The sequence below is a fragment of the Brassica napus genome, chromosome C1 (assembly GCF_020379485.1).
Source record: "Brassica napus cultivar Da-Ae chromosome C1, Da-Ae, whole genome shotgun sequence".
NCBI lineage: Eukaryota > Viridiplantae > Streptophyta > Magnoliopsida > Brassicales > Brassicaceae > Brassica > Brassica napus.
This window is the reverse complement of record NC_063444.1, coordinates 48,298,854-48,322,410: the sequence shown is the minus strand read 5'-3', so window position 1 is coordinate 48,322,410 and position 23,557 is coordinate 48,298,854. Positions and strand designations below refer to the sequence as shown.

General features: G+C 40.0%; 2 protein-coding genes and 1 pseudogene across 3 annotated transcripts; 2 read left to right on the top strand and 1 right to left on the bottom strand.

Annotated features, from left to right (window-relative positions):
- The first annotated feature begins 11,760 nt into the window (after positions 1–11,760).
- LOC106382281 lies at positions 11,761–14,977 on the top strand (annotated as a pseudogene).
- LOC111202778 (trihelix transcription factor ASIL1-like) lies at positions 14,715–16,559 on the bottom strand. 2 transcript variants are annotated; one of them, XM_022695667.2, is made up of 3 exons: positions 16,360–16,559; positions 15,794–16,264; positions 14,715–15,691 (listed from the first exon to the last, which is right to left on the bottom strand). In XM_022695667.2, exons 1-2 carry the CDS (start codon positions 16,423–16,425, stop codon positions 15,794–15,796), a joined length of 537 nt encoding a protein of 178 aa, XP_022551388.1. In that variant the 5' UTR covers positions 16,426–16,559; the 3' UTR covers positions 14,715–15,691. The 2 variants fall into 2 exon arrangements, with proteins under 2 accessions (XP_022551388.1, XP_022551387.1); XM_022695666.2 differs by having other exon boundaries at positions 15,794–16,474.
- Positions 16,560–21,745: 5,186 nt separating this feature from the next.
- LOC111202654 (uncharacterized mitochondrial protein AtMg00860-like) lies at positions 21,746–22,459 on the top strand. The gene has a single exon (XM_022695495.1). It carries the CDS (start codon positions 21,746–21,748, stop codon positions 22,457–22,459), a length of 714 nt encoding a protein of 237 aa, XP_022551216.1.
- The last annotated feature ends 1,098 nt before the right edge of the window (positions 22,460–23,557 follow it).

Here is a 23,557-nt window from a genome sequence, read left to right as displayed (position 1 = left end):
CTTTATGAATCAAAACCATAGGGGGTAATAGATCAAAAATCCTAATTGAGTAAATCGAAGCTCTAAAAGTTCAATACCCTAAACCCTAAATCATGTTCTTACATGATTAAAACCCCAAATCGGTTTTTTACAAGTTAAAATCCGATAAACCCTAACTCTATATCTATAAACCCTAAATAATATAAGTATCAAAATTAATTATACTATAATTATCAAATCACATATTAAAACCCTAATCGAATATTTTGAAAATAAAACTGTTTTCGGTTTTGATCATTGAGGTTTTAAATCTGATTGAATCTGATGCTATATATGTTGCTAGAATTGTTTGACCGTTAAATTGATAGATTTATTTTCTCATCCTGCTTGGTTAATTGTTCATCTGATTCAAAATTGTTTAAACCGACTAGCCTCTTAAAACATTGATTGAATCCGATAGGTTGCTAGCTTGCTTTGCTTATATAATCCGATAGATTGATAGATTGATTGAGGTTTACTTGTTTAAAATCCGAATGATCTGATTGCATGATTCTTGAGGTTTAAATCCGTGTGAGTTAGGATTGATAGTTTTATAACCTGATTGAATGATTTGAGGTTTAATATTGCATGTTAGAATCGGTTATAATATAAACCCTAATTCGAATTGATAAACCCTAAAATAGAATCTGTGTATTGCATAATCCGAATTGAATGTTTTGAGGTTTCATATTATACTAGGTTGATAGTTTCATGATATAATCAATTGTTCTGAGGTTTAATATTATTTGCTAGAAGCTGATTGATTGATAAAACCCTAATTTCGATTGAAACCCTAAACCCTAATTTGCGTATTCCTAAAATCAGATTGCTTGATTCCATCTTGCTAATATCAGCCTTGAAACGGATAAATATCAGCCTTGAAACGGATTAATAAAATTGATAGAATCAGCCTTGAAACTGATTGTTTTGGTTTTTCATGCTTCAAACCCTATTTTTGGATCGAAACCCTAAATTGTGTAATGCTTAAATCCGTTTGATTACTTTTGATTATTGATCCAATTGCTACTCTTGATAAAACCTAATTGAATCTGATTGTTAGTCTAGCTAAATCTCATACCTGAAACTGATTGATTAATTGTTAAATCTTGATTGAATGTTTTAATATTACCCTTGCACATATAGAATCCGATTGCTAAGATTGAGTGCATCATATCTACTTGGCCGTGTGGCCAGTTTGCATCATATCTACTTGGCTGATTGATTACGCGTTTAAGCACACACCAATTAACCTAATGTGCCAACAATACCACAATCGAATGGTATGTCATTGTAGCATTTTAGGATCGAATCCACAGAGAACTAGAGACTTATAACACCAAGAATACACAAACCTTCCTAATCTAAGCAAACAAGAAGATAGATGATTTGTAACAAACTAATATCCTAGAAATATAAACAAGTGAATCCATGGGCTAAGGGAATTGACTTCAAGTAACTAAGATCCAATCTAGGTGACAAGCTTTCAATCAAAGTAATCTCTTAAGTCTAAACACAATTTTAGACAAGTCCTATGTCTAGGTAAATGTCCATTTGCTTAGAAATCATTAAACATCAAATGTCTTTGGCTTAATTCAATCAAGCAATCTTTAAGTTCAAGTTTAATAACTATCTAGCAATTTTAACATCAAGTGTCCTTGGCTAATCTCACTAGAGCTTAGTTGAGTTGATTCAAACACTTCATCTAATCATGTCTGATGAGAAGTGTTTAGATATCAGGTTTAGAGTGATCAAGACTAAACAAGCATTAAAAATACTCAACAAGCAAGTTCATACAAGGATCTAATACAATAACACCATAGATCTTCACTAAGTTACTCTAATCTCCCTAACCCATGAATTCTTAAGGAAACTACTCACTAATCTTCATGAAAACACTTAATCTCATAATAGATTGAAGCATATTCAAGTAGATACAACAGAGAATAAAGATAAACAAGGATTAAATAAGCAAAACGAAATTAAAACTCAAGAACAGATGATGAACAATTGAAGAACAGCTCAAGAACACTAAGAACAATGATATTTCAAAGAGAGAGAGTTTTGACAAGTTAAATTATTACAAAGTTGGATAATGATTGTTTCTTGCCCACTCCTCTGATAATAAGAAAGCAAATATTATACAGAAAAGTAGGAAAAATCGTGCAAAGGAAAGGTGGGTGGAAGAAAGTGGGAAGTTGGTTAATCCCATCAACTTTCCAGTGGTCCCCGGCAAGGGTTGATACACCTATAGTAAATCGATTATAACTTATCCAATACAGCTCCAAATGACTTGAAACCACTTCCATTGGAAAGCTAACTCAATTTCCAGTGTCTCCACAAATTTTGAGCTTCAGAAAAGATCTTTAAGGCTTTCATCCGTGTTCATCTTTCACTCTCCGGATTCGGGAGCGACCTCGCTGTGTCGCTGCGAGAGGTCGCTCCGGATTCGTTGTCTCCGGGTGATCAATACGCGAGCGACTCTTCCCTGTCGCTCTAGTAAGGTCGCTCTGATAGGGAGATCATAGCGACGTCAAGGTGTCGCTCCGGACTGGTCGCTCCGGGCGATCAATACGCGAGCGACTCTTCCCTGTCGCTCTAGTAAGGTCGCTCTGATAGGGAGATCAGAGCGACGTCAAGGTGTCGCTCCGGACTGGTCGCTCCCATGCCTTGCTCGCCGAATGACCACTCTAAACACTACTTTTTGACTCCAATTGCACTCAAAATCCCACCAATGGTCCTCTAATTCATCCATGGTGCTCTCCAACACCTGATATGTACAAATGCAATGATATGCAACCTAAATGTGCCTAAATGATGCTCTAAATGACCAAACCATGCAAGAATAAGAAGTTAAAAACATGTAAATTCACAAGATATCACTGTGTGGCCAGTTTGCATCGTATATCATCATGACCAACATGTTTATGTTATACGCATGATCTGATTATTATCACCTTTGCATGATCTGATTGTTTTAAATTAAGGTTCCATAATTCCACTCATGTACATATAGAATCAGTATGCTAGGTTTGCATTATAACCATATGACCACATATTGATCAAAAAAAAAACATATGGCCACATGAAAACATATAGAAATTGCTTGTTTTGTCGATACCCTTGCTTGATAAATCTGTGTGACTTATTATGCATCATATATCACTTTGGCCGTGTGGCCTTATTGCATTATATCACATTTGGCCGTGTGGCTTGTTTGCTTATTAGAAATGTATTGACTTGATAGCATGTCTTGTTTATGGCCGTGTTTTAAATATTTTATGAGATCTAAAATTGATTGATATATTATTTGAGATGTCGAAAATCAACTTGGATTTTGCTGCCCTAAATCTCTCATGAGATAATTATTTGAAATAGGCACTGGATACTGAGTTTATCTTAAAGTCAAAGGACTTGGTGAATGAATCACAAAAGGCGATAATGCCAAATGAGAAAGATTGATACATGGCAATATTAATTATTAGCCATCATCTTAAAAAGAGCCTCAAAGATCAGTATCTGACTATAGAGAATCATCTAGACCTTTGGACAGAGTTAAAAAAAATCGAGAAATGATCACCAAAGAACGGTGTTATTACCAACGACCCTATTTGATTGGAGGAATCCCAGATTCCAGGACTATAAGTCCGTGGATGAGTCTATTGCTACCTGGGAAAAATAATGGATTACTGATGAGAAACAGTGAATTGAGACCTCCTGTATTAACCCCATTACCTGATACCAATAAGGCCGCAGAAGAAAAAAAGAGGGTAACCACGTCCAGAATGATAGACCACACGGTCATAGCCGTGGAGGGTGGAAAGGACGTGGCCATGGCCACTATAACACATTTGGCCGTGGTAATCACTATGGCAGAGGCCGTGGGTATCAACCCAATTTGAGCCATGGTCAAGGCAGTGGCCGTGGTATATCCTTTAAACCACAAAGCTCGACCAAGTCAGTGTGCCATAGATGGAATGGGAAACCATTGGGCTAAGATATGAAGGACTCCCAAACATTTTTGTGACCTCTATCAAAGAGGGTCTGAAAGGGAAGAATCCTGAAACACACTTGGTCTATAAAGATGGTGAAAATAATCTCGAACATGATCAAGATGATCTTATGGAATATGAGACTTATGATTATCTAAAAGAATCAAGTTGATAATCTGATTTCGACATCAAACTTGTGTGATTGCTTTGCTTGTATGCTTTCTCTGATTTTTATCTCCTTGAATTTATTTCTATTACATTGTCTGCTTAGATTAAATGAATGAATGATTTTTCTATATGAGTACACTGAAAAATGCCAATATAAGTATTAAAGCAGGTATCGCCAGTCTGAAAGAAGACTATGGCTAGGCTAATATATTATTGCCTAAGGGTATGCATCTAGAAATCAGTGATGCCTTATATTCACCCAGCTCTAAGAGCAAGAGCAGCCTATTGAGTTTTAAAGATATAAGAATGAATGGTTTCCATATTGAAACAATGGGCGAAGGAAACAAAGAGTCCTTCAGATATATGTATAAAATCGCCCAAGGCCATAATAAGTCCTAAAGACTATACATGCATTCTCTACCGACCTAGACTATGCATAAATCAGTATGATTGAGGCTAAAAGCCTGCGAAAATATACACTTTATGGCACGACCAGATTGGCCATCCTGGTCCAAACATGATGTGAAAATTGATATTCAAAAGGCACACATTAAAAGATAAGAAGAGTTATCCCAAAGAATCTCACGTGTGTAGCATGTACACAAGGAAAACTCATTAGGCCATCACCAGTAAAACGGCTACGAGCCCCTTTTTCATAATAAATACTATATGTATAGATACTACTGGTGAATACATGTCCCAAGCGTTTAAATGATTATGGTATGTCCATAGGGGTAAGTGTGGACAATTCTGTGATACATGTCCATACCAAGAAAGGATATACCATAACTTATGAGGTCAAAACTCCCATTCACAGCTTGGGCCACACGAAATTTACATGCACCTAAGCTAATACGCATCATGCTATTTAGTGAGCATAGATATCCCGTATCACAATTATTAACGGGTCAAAAGCCAGACATACCCCATCATAAGACATTTGGATGTGCTGTCTATGTACTAATTGCTCCACCACAGAGAACTAAGATGAGACCTCAAAAGGAGGATGGGGATATATGTTGGATATGATTCTCCCACAATAATAAAATACTTTGAGCCAACTATGAGTGATTAAATTTGAGGCCAGGTACACGGATTATTTTAAGACTAGGAGGAGAGAAAAATAATAAAGCTGGTAAAAGAATGGTAAAAGAAATAGAATGGAATCAACCATCAATGTCTTGGCAAGATCCTCGGACTAAAGAATGTGAAATAGACGTCTAAAGATTATACATTTACAAAGCTAGCTAATCAAATGCCAGACACATTTGCTGACCCGGAAAAGAATGACTAAGTCATATATAAACCAGCTTGTAAAGCACCAACGAATTTGATGTCGAAGAAGAGACACAGTCAAGTTGATACAGATTCTAGACAACGTATGAACGTGGTGGACCAATAGGTTCCAAAAGATAAGAATCCTCGGAAACAAAAGAAATGTGCAGAGAATGATAATCAAAATCCAAATCCGAGGTTACTAAGGAAACCATCCCAGACATGGAGATAAGGCCGGCCGGCTCTAAGGTAGAGGTACCAAACAATGTAGCTTGGGACGCCAAGCTGCAAAATATAAAGGTCCTGATAATAATGAATCTCAATCGATTATATCAAGTATGGAACATAATGGAACCAATAAGGAATGTCGACATAAGATGATTTATTTGCATACAAGGTAGCACTTGAATTTATGAATATAAGCGAAGATCATGAACCCACGTCAATATAAGAGTGCGCACTCGTAGAACAGATTGGATTTAATGGAAACATGGGGTTAAATAGTTTAAAGAATAAAGGTATATTTGGCCATATGATTAAGACGCCATATGATGTTAAAACCAGTGGATATAAATGGGTCTTGTGAGAAATAGAAATAGTGAGATATAAAGCTGATGTTGCACAAGGATTCTCACAAAGACCAGTAATAGATTAGGAGGAGACATACTCTTATGTGGTGGATGCAACTACTTTTAGATTTCTCATAAGTCTGGCTATATAAGAGAGAAAATTAGACTTGCAGCAAGTTGATGTAGTGACTGCATATTTATATGGTCCACTGGATAATGAAAGTACTAGAGGGTATTGAGCTGAAAGTACAACAAGTTCTCGAGAACGATATTGATAATCATCAAAGTATATGATCTGAATATCCTAGAAACCTCTGGATACAATTTCCCAAACAGTTGAATATCTCAAGAAAGAGTTTGAGATGAAAGATCTTTAAAAAAAACAAAGTTTTGTTTGGGATTACAGCTTGAGTACATTAACAATGAAATCCTTGTGCATCAAATAGTATATACAGAAAAGGGTACTCAAGAGATTTAATATGGACCAGTCTCAACATTTATCTAGTACATGGGCGTGAGATCACTTGTTTTGGACACTGATCCATTCAGTCCAAAGGTGGATGATAAAGAAGTCCATTTAGTCCTGAGATGGACGATGCAGAAGTCTTGTTTTAGACACTGATCTGATTGGTCTATAAGAAGGACGATGAAGAAACCTTTGATTTTGATTTATTTTATACTAACCAGCCCAAAGAGGGGTTATTTGGTTTTGTTGATTTGTTTTCAGACATGTTATGTTTTACACATGGTGGTACACGCATATCACGGCAACATCATCCAAGATTTCGTGTGTGTGTATTTGAGGTTGATGACTCAATATGTTCGATCAGATTGTGGCATGGCCGATGGTAAAGAAGAACCAACTATCATGTTCGAGGACGAAGCATATTCTGCCCAAGATCTTCATCACCCACGGATTGCAAAAAATTGGAGAAGTCCAAGGGACCTTCAGTAATGTCCAAATCAGGGGGAGTAATGTGTGTTGTACTATTTTTCCTTCACCATGGTTTTGTCCCAATTGGGTTTTCCTGGTGAGATTTTAATGATGCAACATTAAAGCACATTACAAGCTCTAAATGGTTATGGCATCCAAGGGAGAGTGTTATGAACCAGATTGTGGATGGCTCATAACCAAGAGATTATGATTTGTAATCTTTCCATTTATCTATGACGGTGTAATCTCTTATATAAGGAACCTCTATGTTATGAATAAAGATAGACTTTTCCATTATTACTTTTATAACAGTATACTTATAAAAATTGAAATAATTACCCACACGGTTGTGCGGGTAGAGATCTAGTTTCTTATTAAATGTTTTGTTTTCTCCATGTCCACACTCCCTTGTTTCTGATTCAACCTTTGATTGTTTGATTAAATATGTATAATCTAAATCAACAATAACCAAATATATATATATACTCAACTAAAATTTGGGTTTAACGATCATCGTCCATTTTATAAGAAAATTCCTCTTGGATCGATCTTTTTATATTTTTCTTGATTGACTTTTTAATCGAATCCAAGTCTTGCTTCTCTTTGTTTTGGTGTCCACGATCTCGAAAAAGAAACAGCCAACTGATTGGTCACTTTCACAGTCCCTCTGGTACGTTATCCTTTGATTTTTCAACATTATACTTAAAGGTCAATACCAAAATCTCAAAGATAAGCCACTACATGATCATGATGTGTGTGACCTACGAGCTTGGACTCGAACCCACGAGCCAATCATGTAAGTAGCAATGAAAAGATCAAGCCAACACAAATGATGAATAGGCCCATGCCTTGCCCCCATTCTGTTCCCTTCTTTATTAATCTACAGAAACAAAATCTTCTTCAGAAGAAGATGCGTGAGCTTTCAACACGATAAAGATTGATGCAAAGTCATATAAGGAAACAGCCAAATCAATAGCTTGGTGGGTTTGGTCTTCCAAAAGTAAATTATGGAAGAACATGAATGTCTCTTATGTACATTGTCCTGGAAAGAGAGCTCTGAGACCTGATTACGCAAAAGACTAATTGCAGATCACAAAAAAGGAGAAGAGAACGCTATTTGGAACTGCAGGCATTGATACACAAACCATAATACATTAAACACTTGACAAAAGTACATGTTGATATGTCTGTCAGATTACTACAAGAGTTTCTTTCACCAATCTGCTTTGCTACCAATGTACCCTATGTAAGAGAGATACTATAAAGATCTCCTCTCAACTATAGTATATACACATTCCTCTGTTTTAGGAAATGTTAGTTATTATCTAACTTAGTCTCCAAGACTAAACTCTGTATATAAACCTCTATTGTACATTACGTTCAAGATATCATAATACATTTCCTATACCCTAAATAAGATAAGTAAACACACAAAAAAAAAGCATTGCTCTAACTTGAAACCTAGTGAGTAAGAATAATAACAGTTGTCTCCAATTTCGATGATCTCTCAGATCCAACCATTGCTCCCTTGCTCAACCACAGTATAGCTTCTCCACAATCTAATCCCTACAAATTCTTATCTGTACAGCAACAACAACAAGGCACAATTCACGTTTTCAGTAACTCATTTGAGCAGATGCTCAAAGTTATGGTTCCAAATCAACAATCTGAGACCTCACAAGCTAACATAGAGTTTCAATCTTCAAAATCACATAAGAATGAAAATTCTAACCATATATTCACAATTGCTTAGCAGAAACAGAGACCAAGAAAGTTCCCATCCTCTGCTTCTATAACTCAATCATCATCCTCTACTTCACTAAAACAATCCACTACCAATTAAATTGGTAAAAACAGGGTGAAGCTATCAAGAAAATATCAGACTACGTTGCACAGCTAAGAAGAATCGGAAAGGGTCACTAAGATCATATTTTAAAAGTAAGACTGCACTTTCTTGTGGATGTGTTTATACGTTAATAACACCGTTTCTGGTGTGAAAAACTGCAGGAGTGTGGCATTTTGATCAAATGCTTCTGAATGAGGTTTAAGGAAGAAAGTTGGAGCTTTTGATGACATATCTTTTCCTTGTGCTACGGCACTCTTCTATGTTTAGTTTACATAGACGTCTCTAAAGTTTGATATGGATAATGGATTTTCACTTTTTCTGTTCTTGTGTTGTTTTAACTTTTAACTGAATGCTTTGTGAGTATGTTAATAGTATAAGTCGTAGTAGTCTGAGAATAAATGCATATCCAATGCTTGTCCATAAAAAGTTGGTTTAATTTTGGGTGTCCATAAAAGTCAGTGACGTGTTGTTTTTGACATAGGAATCGTATTTGAACAAAGATTGTCTCCTTGAGTAGCCTCACGAATTCTAAAACAGAGCAAAAACTGGGTTCTGCAATAAACATATTGATTCACCGAGTTTGGTTACATCTACAGACAAAACAAAATTATTATTGGAGACGATTTTCAGAATTAAATTAGTTATTAGAATTAGTTAGAACACAAGATATATATAGAATATCTCTAATCTTGAAAGATCTTAGTGTGCATCAGACTCATGGGTTTAGGTCTCACAATCGACACAACTTCCAATGATGTAATGCATTTGATGCATATCAGCAAAACCATCGATCCATCTTTTGTTTTATTTTTGTTATAAGAGAGAATAGCTACTGGCCATATATTGAAGAAACAAGAACAGGATCGAGCAAAGTCTGGGGTTTTCCTTACCATCTCGCCCTGAGGAATACTAGTTGAATAATGTACTCACGATGATATGGCTCGATCATAAGTAGATTCACGAGAAAGAGTTGGTTCTTCTGTCATGAAGCATGTACTCACTATTTATTTGATTTCAAGCAGGTTAATATTTTGTTCATTTTGATTGATTCTTAGAAAATATTTGATTTTTTCTTTGTCATGTTTGCATATATTTCTCATTATGAAAGTTATGAGGAATAAACCAAAAATAAGACTTTTCTCTGTTGATTTTTTTTGAAAACGTTGATGTTTGTTTTTATTCTTATTTTTTAAAAAGAGATTCTTTCTTATTTTGAAATCCCATCAAAATTAAACTAGTTTAGCAGTTATCTCAATTAGTTCTTTTTTTAATTAAAGCAAGAGGAATGTCATAAAATCCTGAATTTTTAAAAAGATAAAACATTTACTATCAAATCGAAAGATTACAATATATGCAAATGCAGGGGTCTCGTAAACGTTAGTTTTTAGGTCAATATGCATGCGTCTTGTAAACGTTAATTTAACTCCAAACATACACCTAAGCAAAATAAGACTTCGTAAATTACGTCTTCTATGGTGTGGACAATTTTTTTTAAAAAAAATTCTTGTAATTAGTAAAGGGGACCAATATGCGTGGAAATTTGACCTAATACTTTTCTCTCTGGCCGGATAATCGAGGCGCCGTCTCAACCGTTTCACTCCGACGCCGGCGAGTAGAGCCATGGCTCGCCGGCGTCGGGTGCTTCAACCTCCGCGTCGTCCTCTTTCTTTTCGTATCTGTTCAAGCTCAAGATCCCGTGCTCTGTTCACCGTTCGTATGACCCTTTCTTGGTCGAAGTTGTCTTCCATTTCGTATTTTTCCGGGGGTTCCCGACTACAGTTTTCACTCCCCTCCTCTACTCAACGCCATCAACGCCATAGCTCTGCTGGTCCGGCTTCCGTCAAGAATCAGATCTGTGAGGCTCAATCTTCCTCTCCTCCCTACGTGTCTCCTCGGCTAGAAAGCCCCCTCCGACATTCGTCTTCCATACCACCACAAGTCCAACTTCAAGCTTCGGCTTCCGACGTCTACAAACCCGGTGTCCGTGGGGCTCCACAATTAACTCGGATTTTAGATCTGGAATTTTGTCAGTTGTCTCGGTTGTGCTCACCTTATGTCTCCTCTCTATCACCACTGTCGCTGGCCTTCCTACTCCTCTCACCGCTCCATTGTCATCATCTCAGCCATATCAGCTAAACATCGCCGCTTCTTTGCTCCGCCGTGATTCCTCGCAGTTCATCGGGTTCTTTGACCGACGAAGGCTGAGTCATTTTGTTCATGAGATGGGCTACTTTCATTTTGCAGTGAGCTTGACAAGCCCAATAAAGCTCCAAGGCTCCCATCTCTTCCTAGCAGTTTCACAGCCCACTTTGATGTGGGGTGGATTCGTCTCCTTGACTAATCTTCTAAAAATGTTTGGCGGGTTCACTAGCGTTTTTACAGAGACATATATACACACAAAGTTTCATCTCTCTTGTTTGAAGAGTAGCCTTTCTTTCCATTTACCGGTGGGTTCACCGGGACCATCATGTTCATCCTTTGCTTCCTTTTTAAGGAGTACTTTCCCTCCAATCTTGTGGAGGTGTTTGTCCATATCTATAACCGTCTTGCTATCTTGTGCAGCGGTCCGTTCGGGGCCTGAAAATGCAGCGGGATTCGTTTCGACGAGTTTCCGAGGTGCGGATTGGATGTCAACGCCACAATTTAATGTGACTATTTCTCTGCTGTCCGACCATGTCGTGAAAGCTACACTGACGCATTCAAGCATTGTCTTGAGTTCGTTGTCATCTTCTTCTTTTGAAGACCTATCCTTTTTATCTTATGTTGGTGTAGTTTATGTTTTCAATTAAAGCGGATGGATAATTCCCTCTATTATTTGTAATCAAGCAAGTTGAACTTAATGAAAAAGTTGTGTTTCAAAAAAAAAAAGATTTTGCTTTCGACGTGATGAATATTGGATTTATCTCTGTGGGTATTTTTTGTGTGGAATAAAAACGAAGTCTATTATTGTGCTATAAAGAGGTGGCCATGGAAGCATGTTACTCATCACCAATTTCCCTGTTCTTTTTTGCTCTTTCATTTTAAAGTTAAATAAGCTTAAAAGAAGAATGAAAGGCTTTTGGAACATAACGAGTACCATTTCTCTTACTCTTTCCATACTTTTCTTATTCAGCTACAGTTATGAGGACGTGTCTGCGGTTCCAACTAGGCACTTGTGTCGTCCGGAACAAAGGGATGCACTTCCCCAATTCAAGACCGAGTTCGAGGTTCTAAACTCTTCCTTTTCTTCTTATAATTGTTATATCAATGATGATATACTAGTGTCTTATCGGAAGACGGACTCATGGGCGAATAACAGCGACTGCTGTAATTGGGAGGGTGTCACGTGCGATGCCAAATCCGGTGAAGTGATCGAGCTAGACCTTAGTTGCAGCAACCTACGTGGCGAGTTTCATTCCAATAGCAGTCTTCAAAGCCTTCATTCTCTAAACACTCTAAACCTTTCACGTAATGATTTCAATGGTCAAATCATGTCTTCAATTGGAAACCTTTCTCATATCACCTCTCTCGACCTTTCACAAAATTATTTCAGCGAGTTCATTCCTTCTTCGATAGTAGACCTTTCTCATCTCACCTTTCTCGATCTTTCATTTAATAGCTTTTCTGGTCAGATTCCATCTTCGATTGGAAATCATTCTCATCTCACCAATCTTGGCCTTTCTTATAACCAGATTTCTGGTCAGATTCCATCTTCTATTGGAAATCTTTATAAGCTCACTCGTCTTGATCTTTCTGATAACAATATTGTTGGAGAAACCCCATCTTCTTTTGGCAATCTAAACCAGTTGACCAGCTTAAATGTTGGTCTCAATAGGCTCAATGGAAGCTTTCCCATTGCACTACTGAATTTGACAAAGTTGTCATCTTTGCTACTCTTATGACAATCAGTTCACAGGAACAATTCCTCATAACATCACTTCACTATCCAAATTGACGACCTTTTATGCAAGCGACAACGCTTTCACTGGGACCCTGCCTTCTTCTCTCTTCACCATTCCTTCTATGGAACGTGTTGATTTGTCTGATAACCAACTCAACGGTAATCTTGAGCTTGGGAATATATCTTCACCACCTAAGCTACGAGAGTTAACAATAACAACTTGAGAGGGCCAATCCCAGTCACGATATCAAAATTTACCAACCTTGTCCGACTTGACCTTTCCCACTACAAGACACAAGGTCCAATTGATTTTAGTATCTTCTCGCATCTCAAGTGGCTGGAAGTTCTTGACCTATCCTATTTGAACACGACCACTACCATTGACTTGAATGATATCTTGTCGTATTTTAAGAGGCTCAGTTACTTGCTTCTCTCAGGCAACCTTGTTTCATTCAACCTTTGCTGCGTTATTTGGAATTGTCAGGCTGTGGTATCACCGAGTTTCCAGAGTTTGCAAGATCGCAAAATATGAGGAGTCTAGACATTTCCAACAATAAAATCAAAGGACAAGTGCCTGGCTGGTTATGGACACTACCAAATCTGTATCACCTGGATCTTTCCAACAACACTTTCATTGGCTTCGAAAAACCAACAACAGTTTTAGTTTCAAGGCTATCCTTGCTTGCCTCCAACAACAATTTTACGGGAAAGATTCCCTCTTTCATATGTGATTTGCGCAATGTAGACACTCTTGATTTATCAAACAACAACTTCAGTGGTTTAATCCCTAGTTGTCTGGGAAATCTCAAGCCTACTCTTGAATATCTAAACCTTCGTCAGAATCGTCTTCATGGAGGTCTTCCAGAGAATATATTTGGAAACTTAAGAACGCTTGACATCGGTCATAACCAACTGACGGGAAAGCTTCCAAGATCTTTGATCCGGTTCTCTAGTCTTGAAGTTCTGAACGTGGAAAGCAACATTATCAATGGTACGTTTCCGTTTTGGTTGAGTTCTCTACCGGAACTCAAAGTTCTTGTGTTACGCTTTAATGCCTTCCATGGACCGATACATCAAACTTCGTTCCCTGAGTTGCAAATCATCGACATATCACACAATCACTTCAATGGAGCTTTGCCATCAGACTTCTTTGTGAAGTGGAGTGCTATGTCATCACTTGGGACTGTTTATTATGATCAGCATGATCAGCTGGATGACAAGTACATGGGAGGTTCCTATTACCATGATTCAATGGTGTTGATGAATAAAGGTATAGAGATGGAGTTTGTACGTATCCTAAAGATCTACACAGCACTCGACTTTTCAGGAAACAAATTTGAAGGAGAGATCCCAAGGTCCATTGGCCTATTAAAAGAGCTTCTTGTGCTCAACTTGTCTAACAATGCTTTCTCTGGCCACATCCCTTCATCTATGGGAAACCTGACGGCTCTTGAGTCACTGGACGTTTCCCAAAACCAGCTTTCAGGAGAAATACCGCAAGAGCTAGGGGAACTCTCATTCCTTTCCTACATGAACTTCTCTCATAACAAGCTTACAGGTCTAGTACCAGGAGGCACTCAGTTTCTAAGGCTCAACTGCACTTCTTTTGAGGATAATCCGGGACTTTCTGGCCCTTCTCTTGAAGAAATTTGCAGAGATATGCACACGCCAACACCGCATGAAACGCTGGAATCTGTTGAAGAAGAAGAGGAAGAGGTGTTGAGTTGGATAGCAGCTGTCATAGGAGTCATACCTGGTATTGCCTTTGGATGGGTGATTGGATACATACTTTTTTCCTACAAACCACAGTGGTTCATGAACCCTTTTGCCCGAAACAAGCGCAGAATCAGCAGCACCACAACTCATTAAAAAGGTAATTTTCCAGAGTTTTAAATCAACTTGTTAGAAAACACTGGAAGAAACAAAAATATTATAGTGAAATCACCTGAGTTAACCTTTTCTTTTTTTTTGGTACATGTCTTTTATAAGCTACCTGAGGAATCTGGAAGAAGAAATCCAAAGGAACCACTATGTCTATCGTATCAAATAAGATTTGGGGTATCGTTTCTGGTTTAGCTTGGTGTTTTTCTCATTACTCTGTTTTTACTCTCTCTTTTTTTTCTAGCAAACTTCTTTGTTCCTCTGGTATTGTTTCTGTTTTAGCTTGGTGTGTTTTTTCTCTATCTCTATTTTTTTTTTACGTTTTATTAAACTTCTTTGTTTCTCTGTAATTGAACAACCATGTTGCTTACGCTGAAAATTACAAGCACCAGTCAAAGATGTGTCGTCTTTTCCCCTCTTGTGAATCTAAACATCAACTGTTTAGACGTGAGATGAGCAATGAACAGATGATCCAGATCAACGCTATAAACCTTGCAGGGTTTTAGAAAAGGATATACATATTATATATGGATATTTCGATTTCTTATATCACTGAGACACATAAATTCATAGAAACTATAGATTAATAATGACCAGAAAAAAGATATATGCTCAACTTAATTTGTTTTAACGATCATATGAAAATTCTTCTTTGATCAGTGTGAAATCTATTTTATATTTTCTTTAACTGACTTTTACATCTACTCTCAAGTCTTGCTTCTCTTTAATTTGATGTCCACAATCTCAAATAGAGACATCAATAGCTTGGTGGGTTTGATCAGTTCCAAAAAGTGAATTATGGAAAGAACATCTATGATGTCAATATGAATGTCTCCAAAGAACCCCTTTATGCATTGTGTTAAATCTGTTAAGGCAATTCTGAGACCTGATTACGCAAAAAGACTAACTGCAGATCATAAAAAAAAAAAAAAAAAGAGAAATGAGACCACAGGCGTTGATACAGAAACCATAATACATTAAACACTTGACAAAAGTACATGTTGATATGTCAGTCAGATTACTACAAGAGTTTCTTTCCCCAATCTCGATCAGCTTCTCAGAACCAACGAGTGTTCCTTTGCTCTACCACAGTATAGCTTCTCCACAAATCTAATCCCTACAACTTCTTCCCTGTACAACAGCACCACAAAATTCAAGTTTCAGTAACTCATCATCATATATGATGAACAAATATAACATTAACAAACAGAACCTGAAACCTCAGAAGCTTACCTAAAGTTTCAACATGTTCATCCGTTGCAACTCAAGCTCCTTTGCAGCTTCCATCCTCTGCTTCTCCAACTCAACCATCATCCTCTGCTTCACACCTTCAATCCTCTCGTACACCTCTCCCAACTTCAAAATCGCTCTCGCCAGCTCCCTACACGACGACCCTTCGCCTCCACTCGGATCCACATCCTCCACTCTCCGATGCTTCCTCACCACAAACCCCCAATCTCCCACCTCATCATCATCATCCTCCTCCTCCAAAGAGCTCCCACTCGATTTAGATCCCGTCGGATTCTTCAACGCCGGTCTCACAACTCCGGTGGATTTCTTCGCCGCGACGGGACCGATCAAGAAATCGAGCCTCTCGAAGAAGCACCAAGACGACGGAGAAGGCTTACTTCTTCTCTCATAACCAGCTTGTCGGTCTAGTACTGCACTTCCTTTGACGGTAATCCGGGACTTTCTGGCCCTTCTCTTGAAGAAATTTGCAGAGATATTCACAAGCCAGTCAGAGGAAGAAGAAGAGGAAGAGGTGTTGAGTTGGATAGCAGTTGTAATAGGAGTCATACCTGGTTTTGCCTTTGGTTGGGTGATTGGATACATATTTGTTTCCCACAAGCCACAGAGGGATTCATGAATCCTTTTGTCCGAAACAAACGCAGACGCAGCAGTACAACAACTCATTAAAGAGGTAATATTCCAGAGTTTTAAATCAACTTGTTATTACCAAACATTGGAAGAAACAAAATTATTATAGTGAAATCACCTGAATAAACCTGACAAATATGGAAGACTGGGATTGGGAAAAGAGTGGGACAGAGTTCTGTGAAGTTAAATGGAGTGAAGACTGAATGAAGATGGAAAAACATGGACAGTGCCCCTGAACTAACACAAAACAAGGGGTCGTGTCTACATCAATAGTGGTTGGAGATGTTTTTGCCGCTCAATTTGAAAAAGAGCCAACGTTTTATTGGCTTTTAATCTTGTGCAAACGCTCATCAGAGCAATCCAAAACAAACTCCAGATTAAAGAAATCTTCGGTATCGTCTCAGATATCATGCAGATCTCCTCGGCGTTTGAATCTATCTCTTTCTCCTTTGTTCCACAATCAGAAAACCAAAAGGCTGACTGTTTAGCCAAACGGGCTCTGATCTCTTCTGTTTCTGCACTTGTTTGAACATCTGGGTATTGGGCTTTGTTTTCGGCCCTTTATCTTTCCTTTGCTTTTAATATAATCTCGTTGCACAAAAAAAAAAAAAAATCTTGTGCAAACAGGTACAAACCCTGTTCTCCAGTTGTGTTCGTCCTACAACCGAAACTGTCTCCGAGCTTCTTCTTCATCTTCATCTTCAACAAGCCAAGAAAGATTCTTGACACTGACTCCAACACCATACACTCTCAAGAAGTCTAATTTGGTAAGTTTTCATCAATACACCCAGCATTGTATCTGAGTTGTTTTAATGTTTTGAAGTCTTTATTAAGTCTACCGGGCAAGCTTGTGTGGTTGAATGGTAGTGAGAAGGCAAGGACGATAACTCTCGTGGACAGATACGGTTTCAAAAGGTCAACGAGTCTTGAAGCTGATAACAAATCTGGAAGAATGTGACTGGGAAAAGAGTGTAGAGCGTTCTGTGAAGCTAATGGAGTGAAGGCTGGTGAGTCCTTTAAGCTAGAATTCATCAAAGATGAAAAATTCACAGCGACTCAACTACTTAAGCTATGTTCTAAAGTCTTAAACTCTCTCTGAGTTCGTTTTGATTATGTAATATCTACGTACAGTGTGTATTTTGATTTTTGGCAGGCTTGTCAGGCAAGGCTGTAGTAACTTGGTATGAGACGAACCTAGGCTATGTTAAATTGACTCTCCTTTGGAGAATAGACCCTCAAAAATACATTGTCATTCAGTATAATATTTTTTTTTTTGATCTATAATAACGTTTACAAAAACACCAATGAATACTAACTAACTTTTTACTCTGCCCCCTGAACGCTCATCTTCTCATAGTAGAGAGGCAAATTTGATTACATCATCCAGTGTATCAAACAACTTACCATCCAAATCCAAACCATTCTTTTGATTGCTTTCTTTATACGAATTTGTGCTTTAGCTCATGTTTTGTTCTTGGTTTTTCACTAAATTAGCAGCTTATATGTATTCTTCCTATAAAGAACGTTCTCTCGGACTTTCTCTCAAGCAAGTACACGAGCAGGTCTACACGGTTGCGTGGCGTAACCTGATAGACCCGTCTGTCAGTCTCAGTCTGCTTCGAAATCAATGAGGAGGGCAACTGGTGCATATAGTCTGCTTTCTGACTATTAAATATGACCAGAGAAATTTCCACACATGAACTTAATATTGATTAGGAAAGTTGTTTTGCTTTCGCTGTAATGTATAGTGAATTTTTCTTTGTGTAATAAATATACAGTTAAATTAGCTTAAAGAAAAATGAGAGGCTTTTGGAACTTAACGTGTACCATTTCTCTTATTCTTTCTATAATTTTCTTATTCTGCTACAATTATGAGGACGTGTCTGCGGATACTACTAGGCACTTGTGTCGTCCTGATCAAAGGGATGCACTTCTCCATCTTCGATTGGAAATCTTTCTCATCTCATCTCACCTACCTTGACTTTTCTTCTACTCAAATTTTGGGTCAGATTCCATCTTCTACTGGAAATCTTTATAAGCTCACTTATCTTGACCTTTCTAACAACAATAGCTATGTTCTTTTGATTAACGCAGCTTCTCGCGTCAGCGACTCCAAATCTTATGGTGGCTGCTTCGTGTGAAACGACGCGGACAATGGTGATGACATAAAAAGTGTTGCCGTAATAGTAAAAAATAGTCGCCGCGTGAGTCGTAACTGACGCTACAATTTTTAGCGATCAATTATCATCCCAAAACTAACGCTGCGTCTCTTATAATTAACTTCGGCAAAGTGGGTTTTCAGCAATCTTGCTTTTAAAGTAACGGAAATACAGAGCGAAAAAGAGACGCAGACGCTAACGCAGCGTTTATCAAAAGAACATGACTATTGTTGGTGATATCCAATCTTCTATTGGCTATCTAAACCAGCTGACCACCTTAAGTGTTTATAAAAATAAGCTCAATGGAAGCTTGCCCATTACACTACTGAATCTGACAGAGTTGTCATATTTAGTACTCAGCGTCAATCAGTTTACAGGAATAGTTCCTCATAACATGTTACGTATGAGGCTAGAAGGCCACCAATACTGTACCAGTGCGAGAGGAGAAAGAAAGGCCCAGTTCAGAAAAAGTGACTAAGCACAAGAAGCATCTAGAAGAAATCAATAAAAGAGGAGAAAGGATGAATCACAGCAACGGCCTTGGGCACGAGCACATGGGTTGTCTGTGACGTGTCCCCTGCTTTTTCACTTTATAAGTAGTAGTAAGGAATAATAGTTTGTGATCGAGAGAGAGGATCGATCTGGTAGTGATTGGAGAGAGAGTACTCCTGTCTAAAAACTCTAAATCATTGTATTTGCTTGTTCTTTAAGGAATCTTCATAAAGTTCTTTACACGATCGAGCTTTTACAATACTAGTCGTAACAAACTTGGTATCAGAGCAAGACGAACCTGAGGGCTTGTGATGGGACCGAAGAAGAATGACGACAAGGTAGCGGAGCAGATCCATCGCGATGATGACCGTATCGTGGTGGTGGAGAGCAAGATATCTGCGGTGGAGGACCGATTGAACGAGATGATGAAGTTCATCGCCAGTGGGTTTGAGAGGATCGAGCCGCGGAAGGAGGATCAGACGGAGGGAAAGGATCGGCGAGGAGAAGGGCTGATACCCTCTGGTCTGACCTCCAACCCAGCCGGTGCTTCTAAACCTATGGTGCTGCAAGGTGAAGGCTCGGGGAAGCAGATCCTCGAAGAACCGAGAAGCATCTCCGGAGTGAGGTCGACGGCGGCGTCAGGACCAGGAGCGGATTCTGTCAACACCCAAACCTCATACCGGAGTATCTTGGGAGGCAAGGAAGAGTGGTTACCAAAGAGATTGGAGATCCCAACGTTTGACGGAGAAGAGCCGGAGAACTGGGTGTTACGTGTGGAACATTATTTTGAGTTGGGAGATTTTACGGAGGAAGAAAAGTTGCGCGCCGTCAGGATGTGTTTTATCGGCGACGCGTTACCTTGGTACCGATGGGAAAGGAGTCGGAATCCGTTCCTGAGCTGGGAACAGATGAAGACAAGGGTATTGGAGCAGTTTTTGGCGGTGCGCGATACGAGCGCCGGTGAGCATATCCTGTGTCCCCGACAGACCGGGACGGTGCGAAGCTTTCGCAGCGAGTTTATCGCGTTAGCTTCCAACGCTCTGGGGATTCCCGATCCGATCTTAGAGATGGCTTTTATGAACGGGTTGAAGCCTAAAATAAAAGCGGGAGTGAGGATGATGAGTGTAAGAGGGTTAGAGAAGGTGATGGACGCCGCGAAATTGTTGGAGGACTGGTCCGAAGGAGGGGAGACGACGGAGGAGACGACAGAGACGTCGTCTAAGACTGGCCGTGTTACGAGTGGTTGTCATCTAGCCCAAACAAATAAACCGGCCCAATCAACCGGTCAAATCCCAAACCTTAACAAGGGAAGGCCCACTTTCAATGGAACGACGGCGTCGAGCAATACCCAGACGAAACCTAATCACAATCGATTGAAACCATCCTTTCGGCGGTTGACTCCGGCAGAGGTGGCGAAATGGAAGGCGGAGGGGTTGTGTTACCGGTGCGACGAGAAGTACATATATCCTCACCGTTGCGCCCAGCCCGAGGTGGTGGTCTTGATGGTGCTGGAGGACGGAACAGAGATAGATGTGCTAAACTGTTCCGTCGAGTTAGAGGAAGAGGAGATCGCAGAGGAAGTGGAAGTAGCAGCGATTTCGATCAGCTCCATTGTGGGAATCTCCTCAACTCATACAATCAAGCTCAAAGGAAAGTTGATGGGAAGAGAAGTGGTGGTTTTGATCGACAGCGGGGCCACCCACAATTTCGTATCGAAGGAGCTAGTGACACAGTTGAAGTTACAGACGGATAGAACTCGCGGCTATAGTGTGATGACAGCCGGTGGAGTGACCTTCAAGGGAGCAGGGTTGTGTAGCGAGTTAGAGCTGGAGCTACAAGGTTGTACGATCACCTCAAGTTTCCTACCATTGGAATTAGGAAGCGCTGATGTCATATTAGGCATTCAGTGGTTGGAAACACTCGGGAATATGAAGGTCAATTGGAAGCTACAAATTCTACGTTTCAAGGTGGGATCGCATAAGTATGTCCTACAAGGAGATCCCAGCCTCTGTTGTTCAGCGGCGTCTCTCAAATCTATTCTGAAGACGTTACAGCAGGACGGAGAGGTGATGTTGATTGAATACAACGGGATGCAGTTGGAGGGAGAAGAATCCGGGAAAGCCTCTCAGATTCCTCAGTCCTTACAAGACATCTTGAAAGAGTTTACAGAGGTCTTTGATGAACCTAGGGGGCTCCTTCCGTCAAGAGGAAAGGCGCACGCTATTGAGTTGAAGAAGGAAGCAAGCCCCGTGAGCGTCAGGCCCTTTCGATACCCTCAAGCTCAACGTGAGGAGATTGAGAAACAAATCGCAGCTATACTCACTGCAGGGATCATCAGAGACAGTAACAGCCCATTCTCGAGCCCTGTGCTGTTGGTGAAGAAGAAGGACGGAAGCTGGCGGTTCTGCGTTGATTACCGCGCCCTTAACAAGGTCACCATCGCAGACTGCTACCATATACCGATGATAGATCAACTGCTGGATGAGTTGCAAGGAGCAGTCGTCTTTTCGAAGTTGGATTTGAAGTCAGGTTACCATCAAATTCTGGTGAAAGCGGAGGACGTGCAGAAGACAGCGTTCCGTACTCACGACGGCCACTATGAGTTCCTAGTGTGCCGTTCGGACTGTCAAACGTACCAGCTACATTCCAGTCGTTGATGAATGAGATATTCCGAAGCTATTTAAGGAAATTCGTCCTCGTCTTCTTTGACGACATATTAGTTTATAGTAAGACAGAGAAGGAACACGCGGTGCATCTCAGACTGGTGCTAGAGAAACTAAAGGCACAGAAGTTATATGCCAACCAAAAAAAGTGCGAATTTGGGAGCTCTCGAATAGAGTACTTGGGGCATGTAATCAGTAAGGAAGGAGTAGTAGCTGATGAGGGGAAGATTCAAGCCATGACAAATTGGACGACGCCAAGAACCGTGAAGGAGTTGCGCAGGTTCTTGGGTTTAACCGGGTACTATCGGAAGTTTGTACAAAGCTATGGAGAGATTGCAAGACCTTTAACATCATTTCTCCGCAAGGACCAGTTCAGATGGTCTGAAGGAGCGACGGGTGCTTTCCAACAGCTGAAGAGAGCCATGACAACGGTACCGGTGCTTGCCTTGCCTGATTTCAAGGAGCAGTTTGTAGTGGAATCAGATGCATCGGGAGTGGGATTGGGAGCGGTCTTGATGCAGAAGCAGCGACCCATCACGTACTTCAGTCAAGCACTGACAGAGAAGCAACAGCTGAAGTCAGTATATGAGAGGGAGTTAATGGCTATAGTCTTTGCCATACAGAAGTGGGCGACATTACTTACTCGGAAGAAAGTTTCTAGTAAGAACGGACCAGAAGAGTCTCAAGTTTTTATTGGAGCAACGTGAAATCAACATGGAGTATCAGAAATGGCTGACGAAGATTCTTGGTTTCGACTTCGACATTCATTACAAGCCCGGACTCGAGAATAAAGCCGCAGACGGCCTTTCTCGAAAAAGTGCAATACTAGAGTTATTTGCAGTATCGGTTCCAGTATCTATTCAGTTGGAGGAACTAGGTTCTGAGGTGGGGAGGGATGAAGAGTTGTCTAAGATAATGGAAGACCTGTCTCGAGATCTGAATTCACATCCTAACTACTCTATGGTACAAGGGAGACTGCTGAGACAGGGGAAGCTTGTACTACCTAAGACGTCTCAGTTGATTGGAGTTATCTTGAAAGAATACCACGACAGCAAGTATGGGGGGCATGGCGGAGTATTAAAGACACAAAAACGCATTGGAGCTTTGTTCTATTGGCAGGGCATGATGACTGACATCAGGAAGTATGTGGCGTCATGTCAGACTTGCCAACGACAGAAGTACTCCACGTTGGCACCGGGGGGGGGGGGGGGGGGGGGTCTCCTCCAGCCTCTACTGATACCGTCCAACGTGTGGGAAGACATTTCGCTTGATTTCATTGAGGGGCTGCCTAAGTCGGGAGGAGTCAACACTGTTCTCGTGGTGATAGACCGTCTTACAAAGTATGCTCACTTTGTGGGTCTCAGGCATCCGTTCACTGCTGTTGATGTGGCTATGGTCTTCATGCAGGAGATAGTCAGACTACACGGGTTCCCTAAGACCATAGTGTCAGATCGTGACAGGATATTCACAGGGCAGTTTTGGAAGGAGCTGTTCCGTTTAGCAGGGACCAGTCTATGCTTTTCAACGGCTTACCACCCACAGTCTGACGGACAGACCGAGGTTACCAATAGGGGATTAGAAACATATCTACGTTGCTTTGCGGGAGAGAAACCACGAACGTGGGCAAGCTACTTGCAGTGGGCGGAGTTTAGCTACAACACGTCGTTCCACTCTGCTATTAATATGTCACCGTTCCAAGGCTTGTATGGTAGAGAGCCACCTTCGCTGTTACAGTACGAGAATGGCTCTACCAACAATGCTGAGTTGGAAGCACGGCTGCAGGAGCGTGACGACAATTTGGCATT

Excerpts from the sequence above, each read along its gene's own strand:
- LOC111202778 (XM_022695666.2), bottom strand. The coding sequence starts at position 16,474 with ATGAGTTGTTGTACTGCTGCGTCTGCGTTTGTTTCGGACAAAAGGATT.
- LOC111202654 (XM_022695495.1), top strand. The coding sequence starts at position 21,746 with ATGAATGAGATATTCCGAAGCTATTTAAGGAAATTCGTCCTCGTCTTC.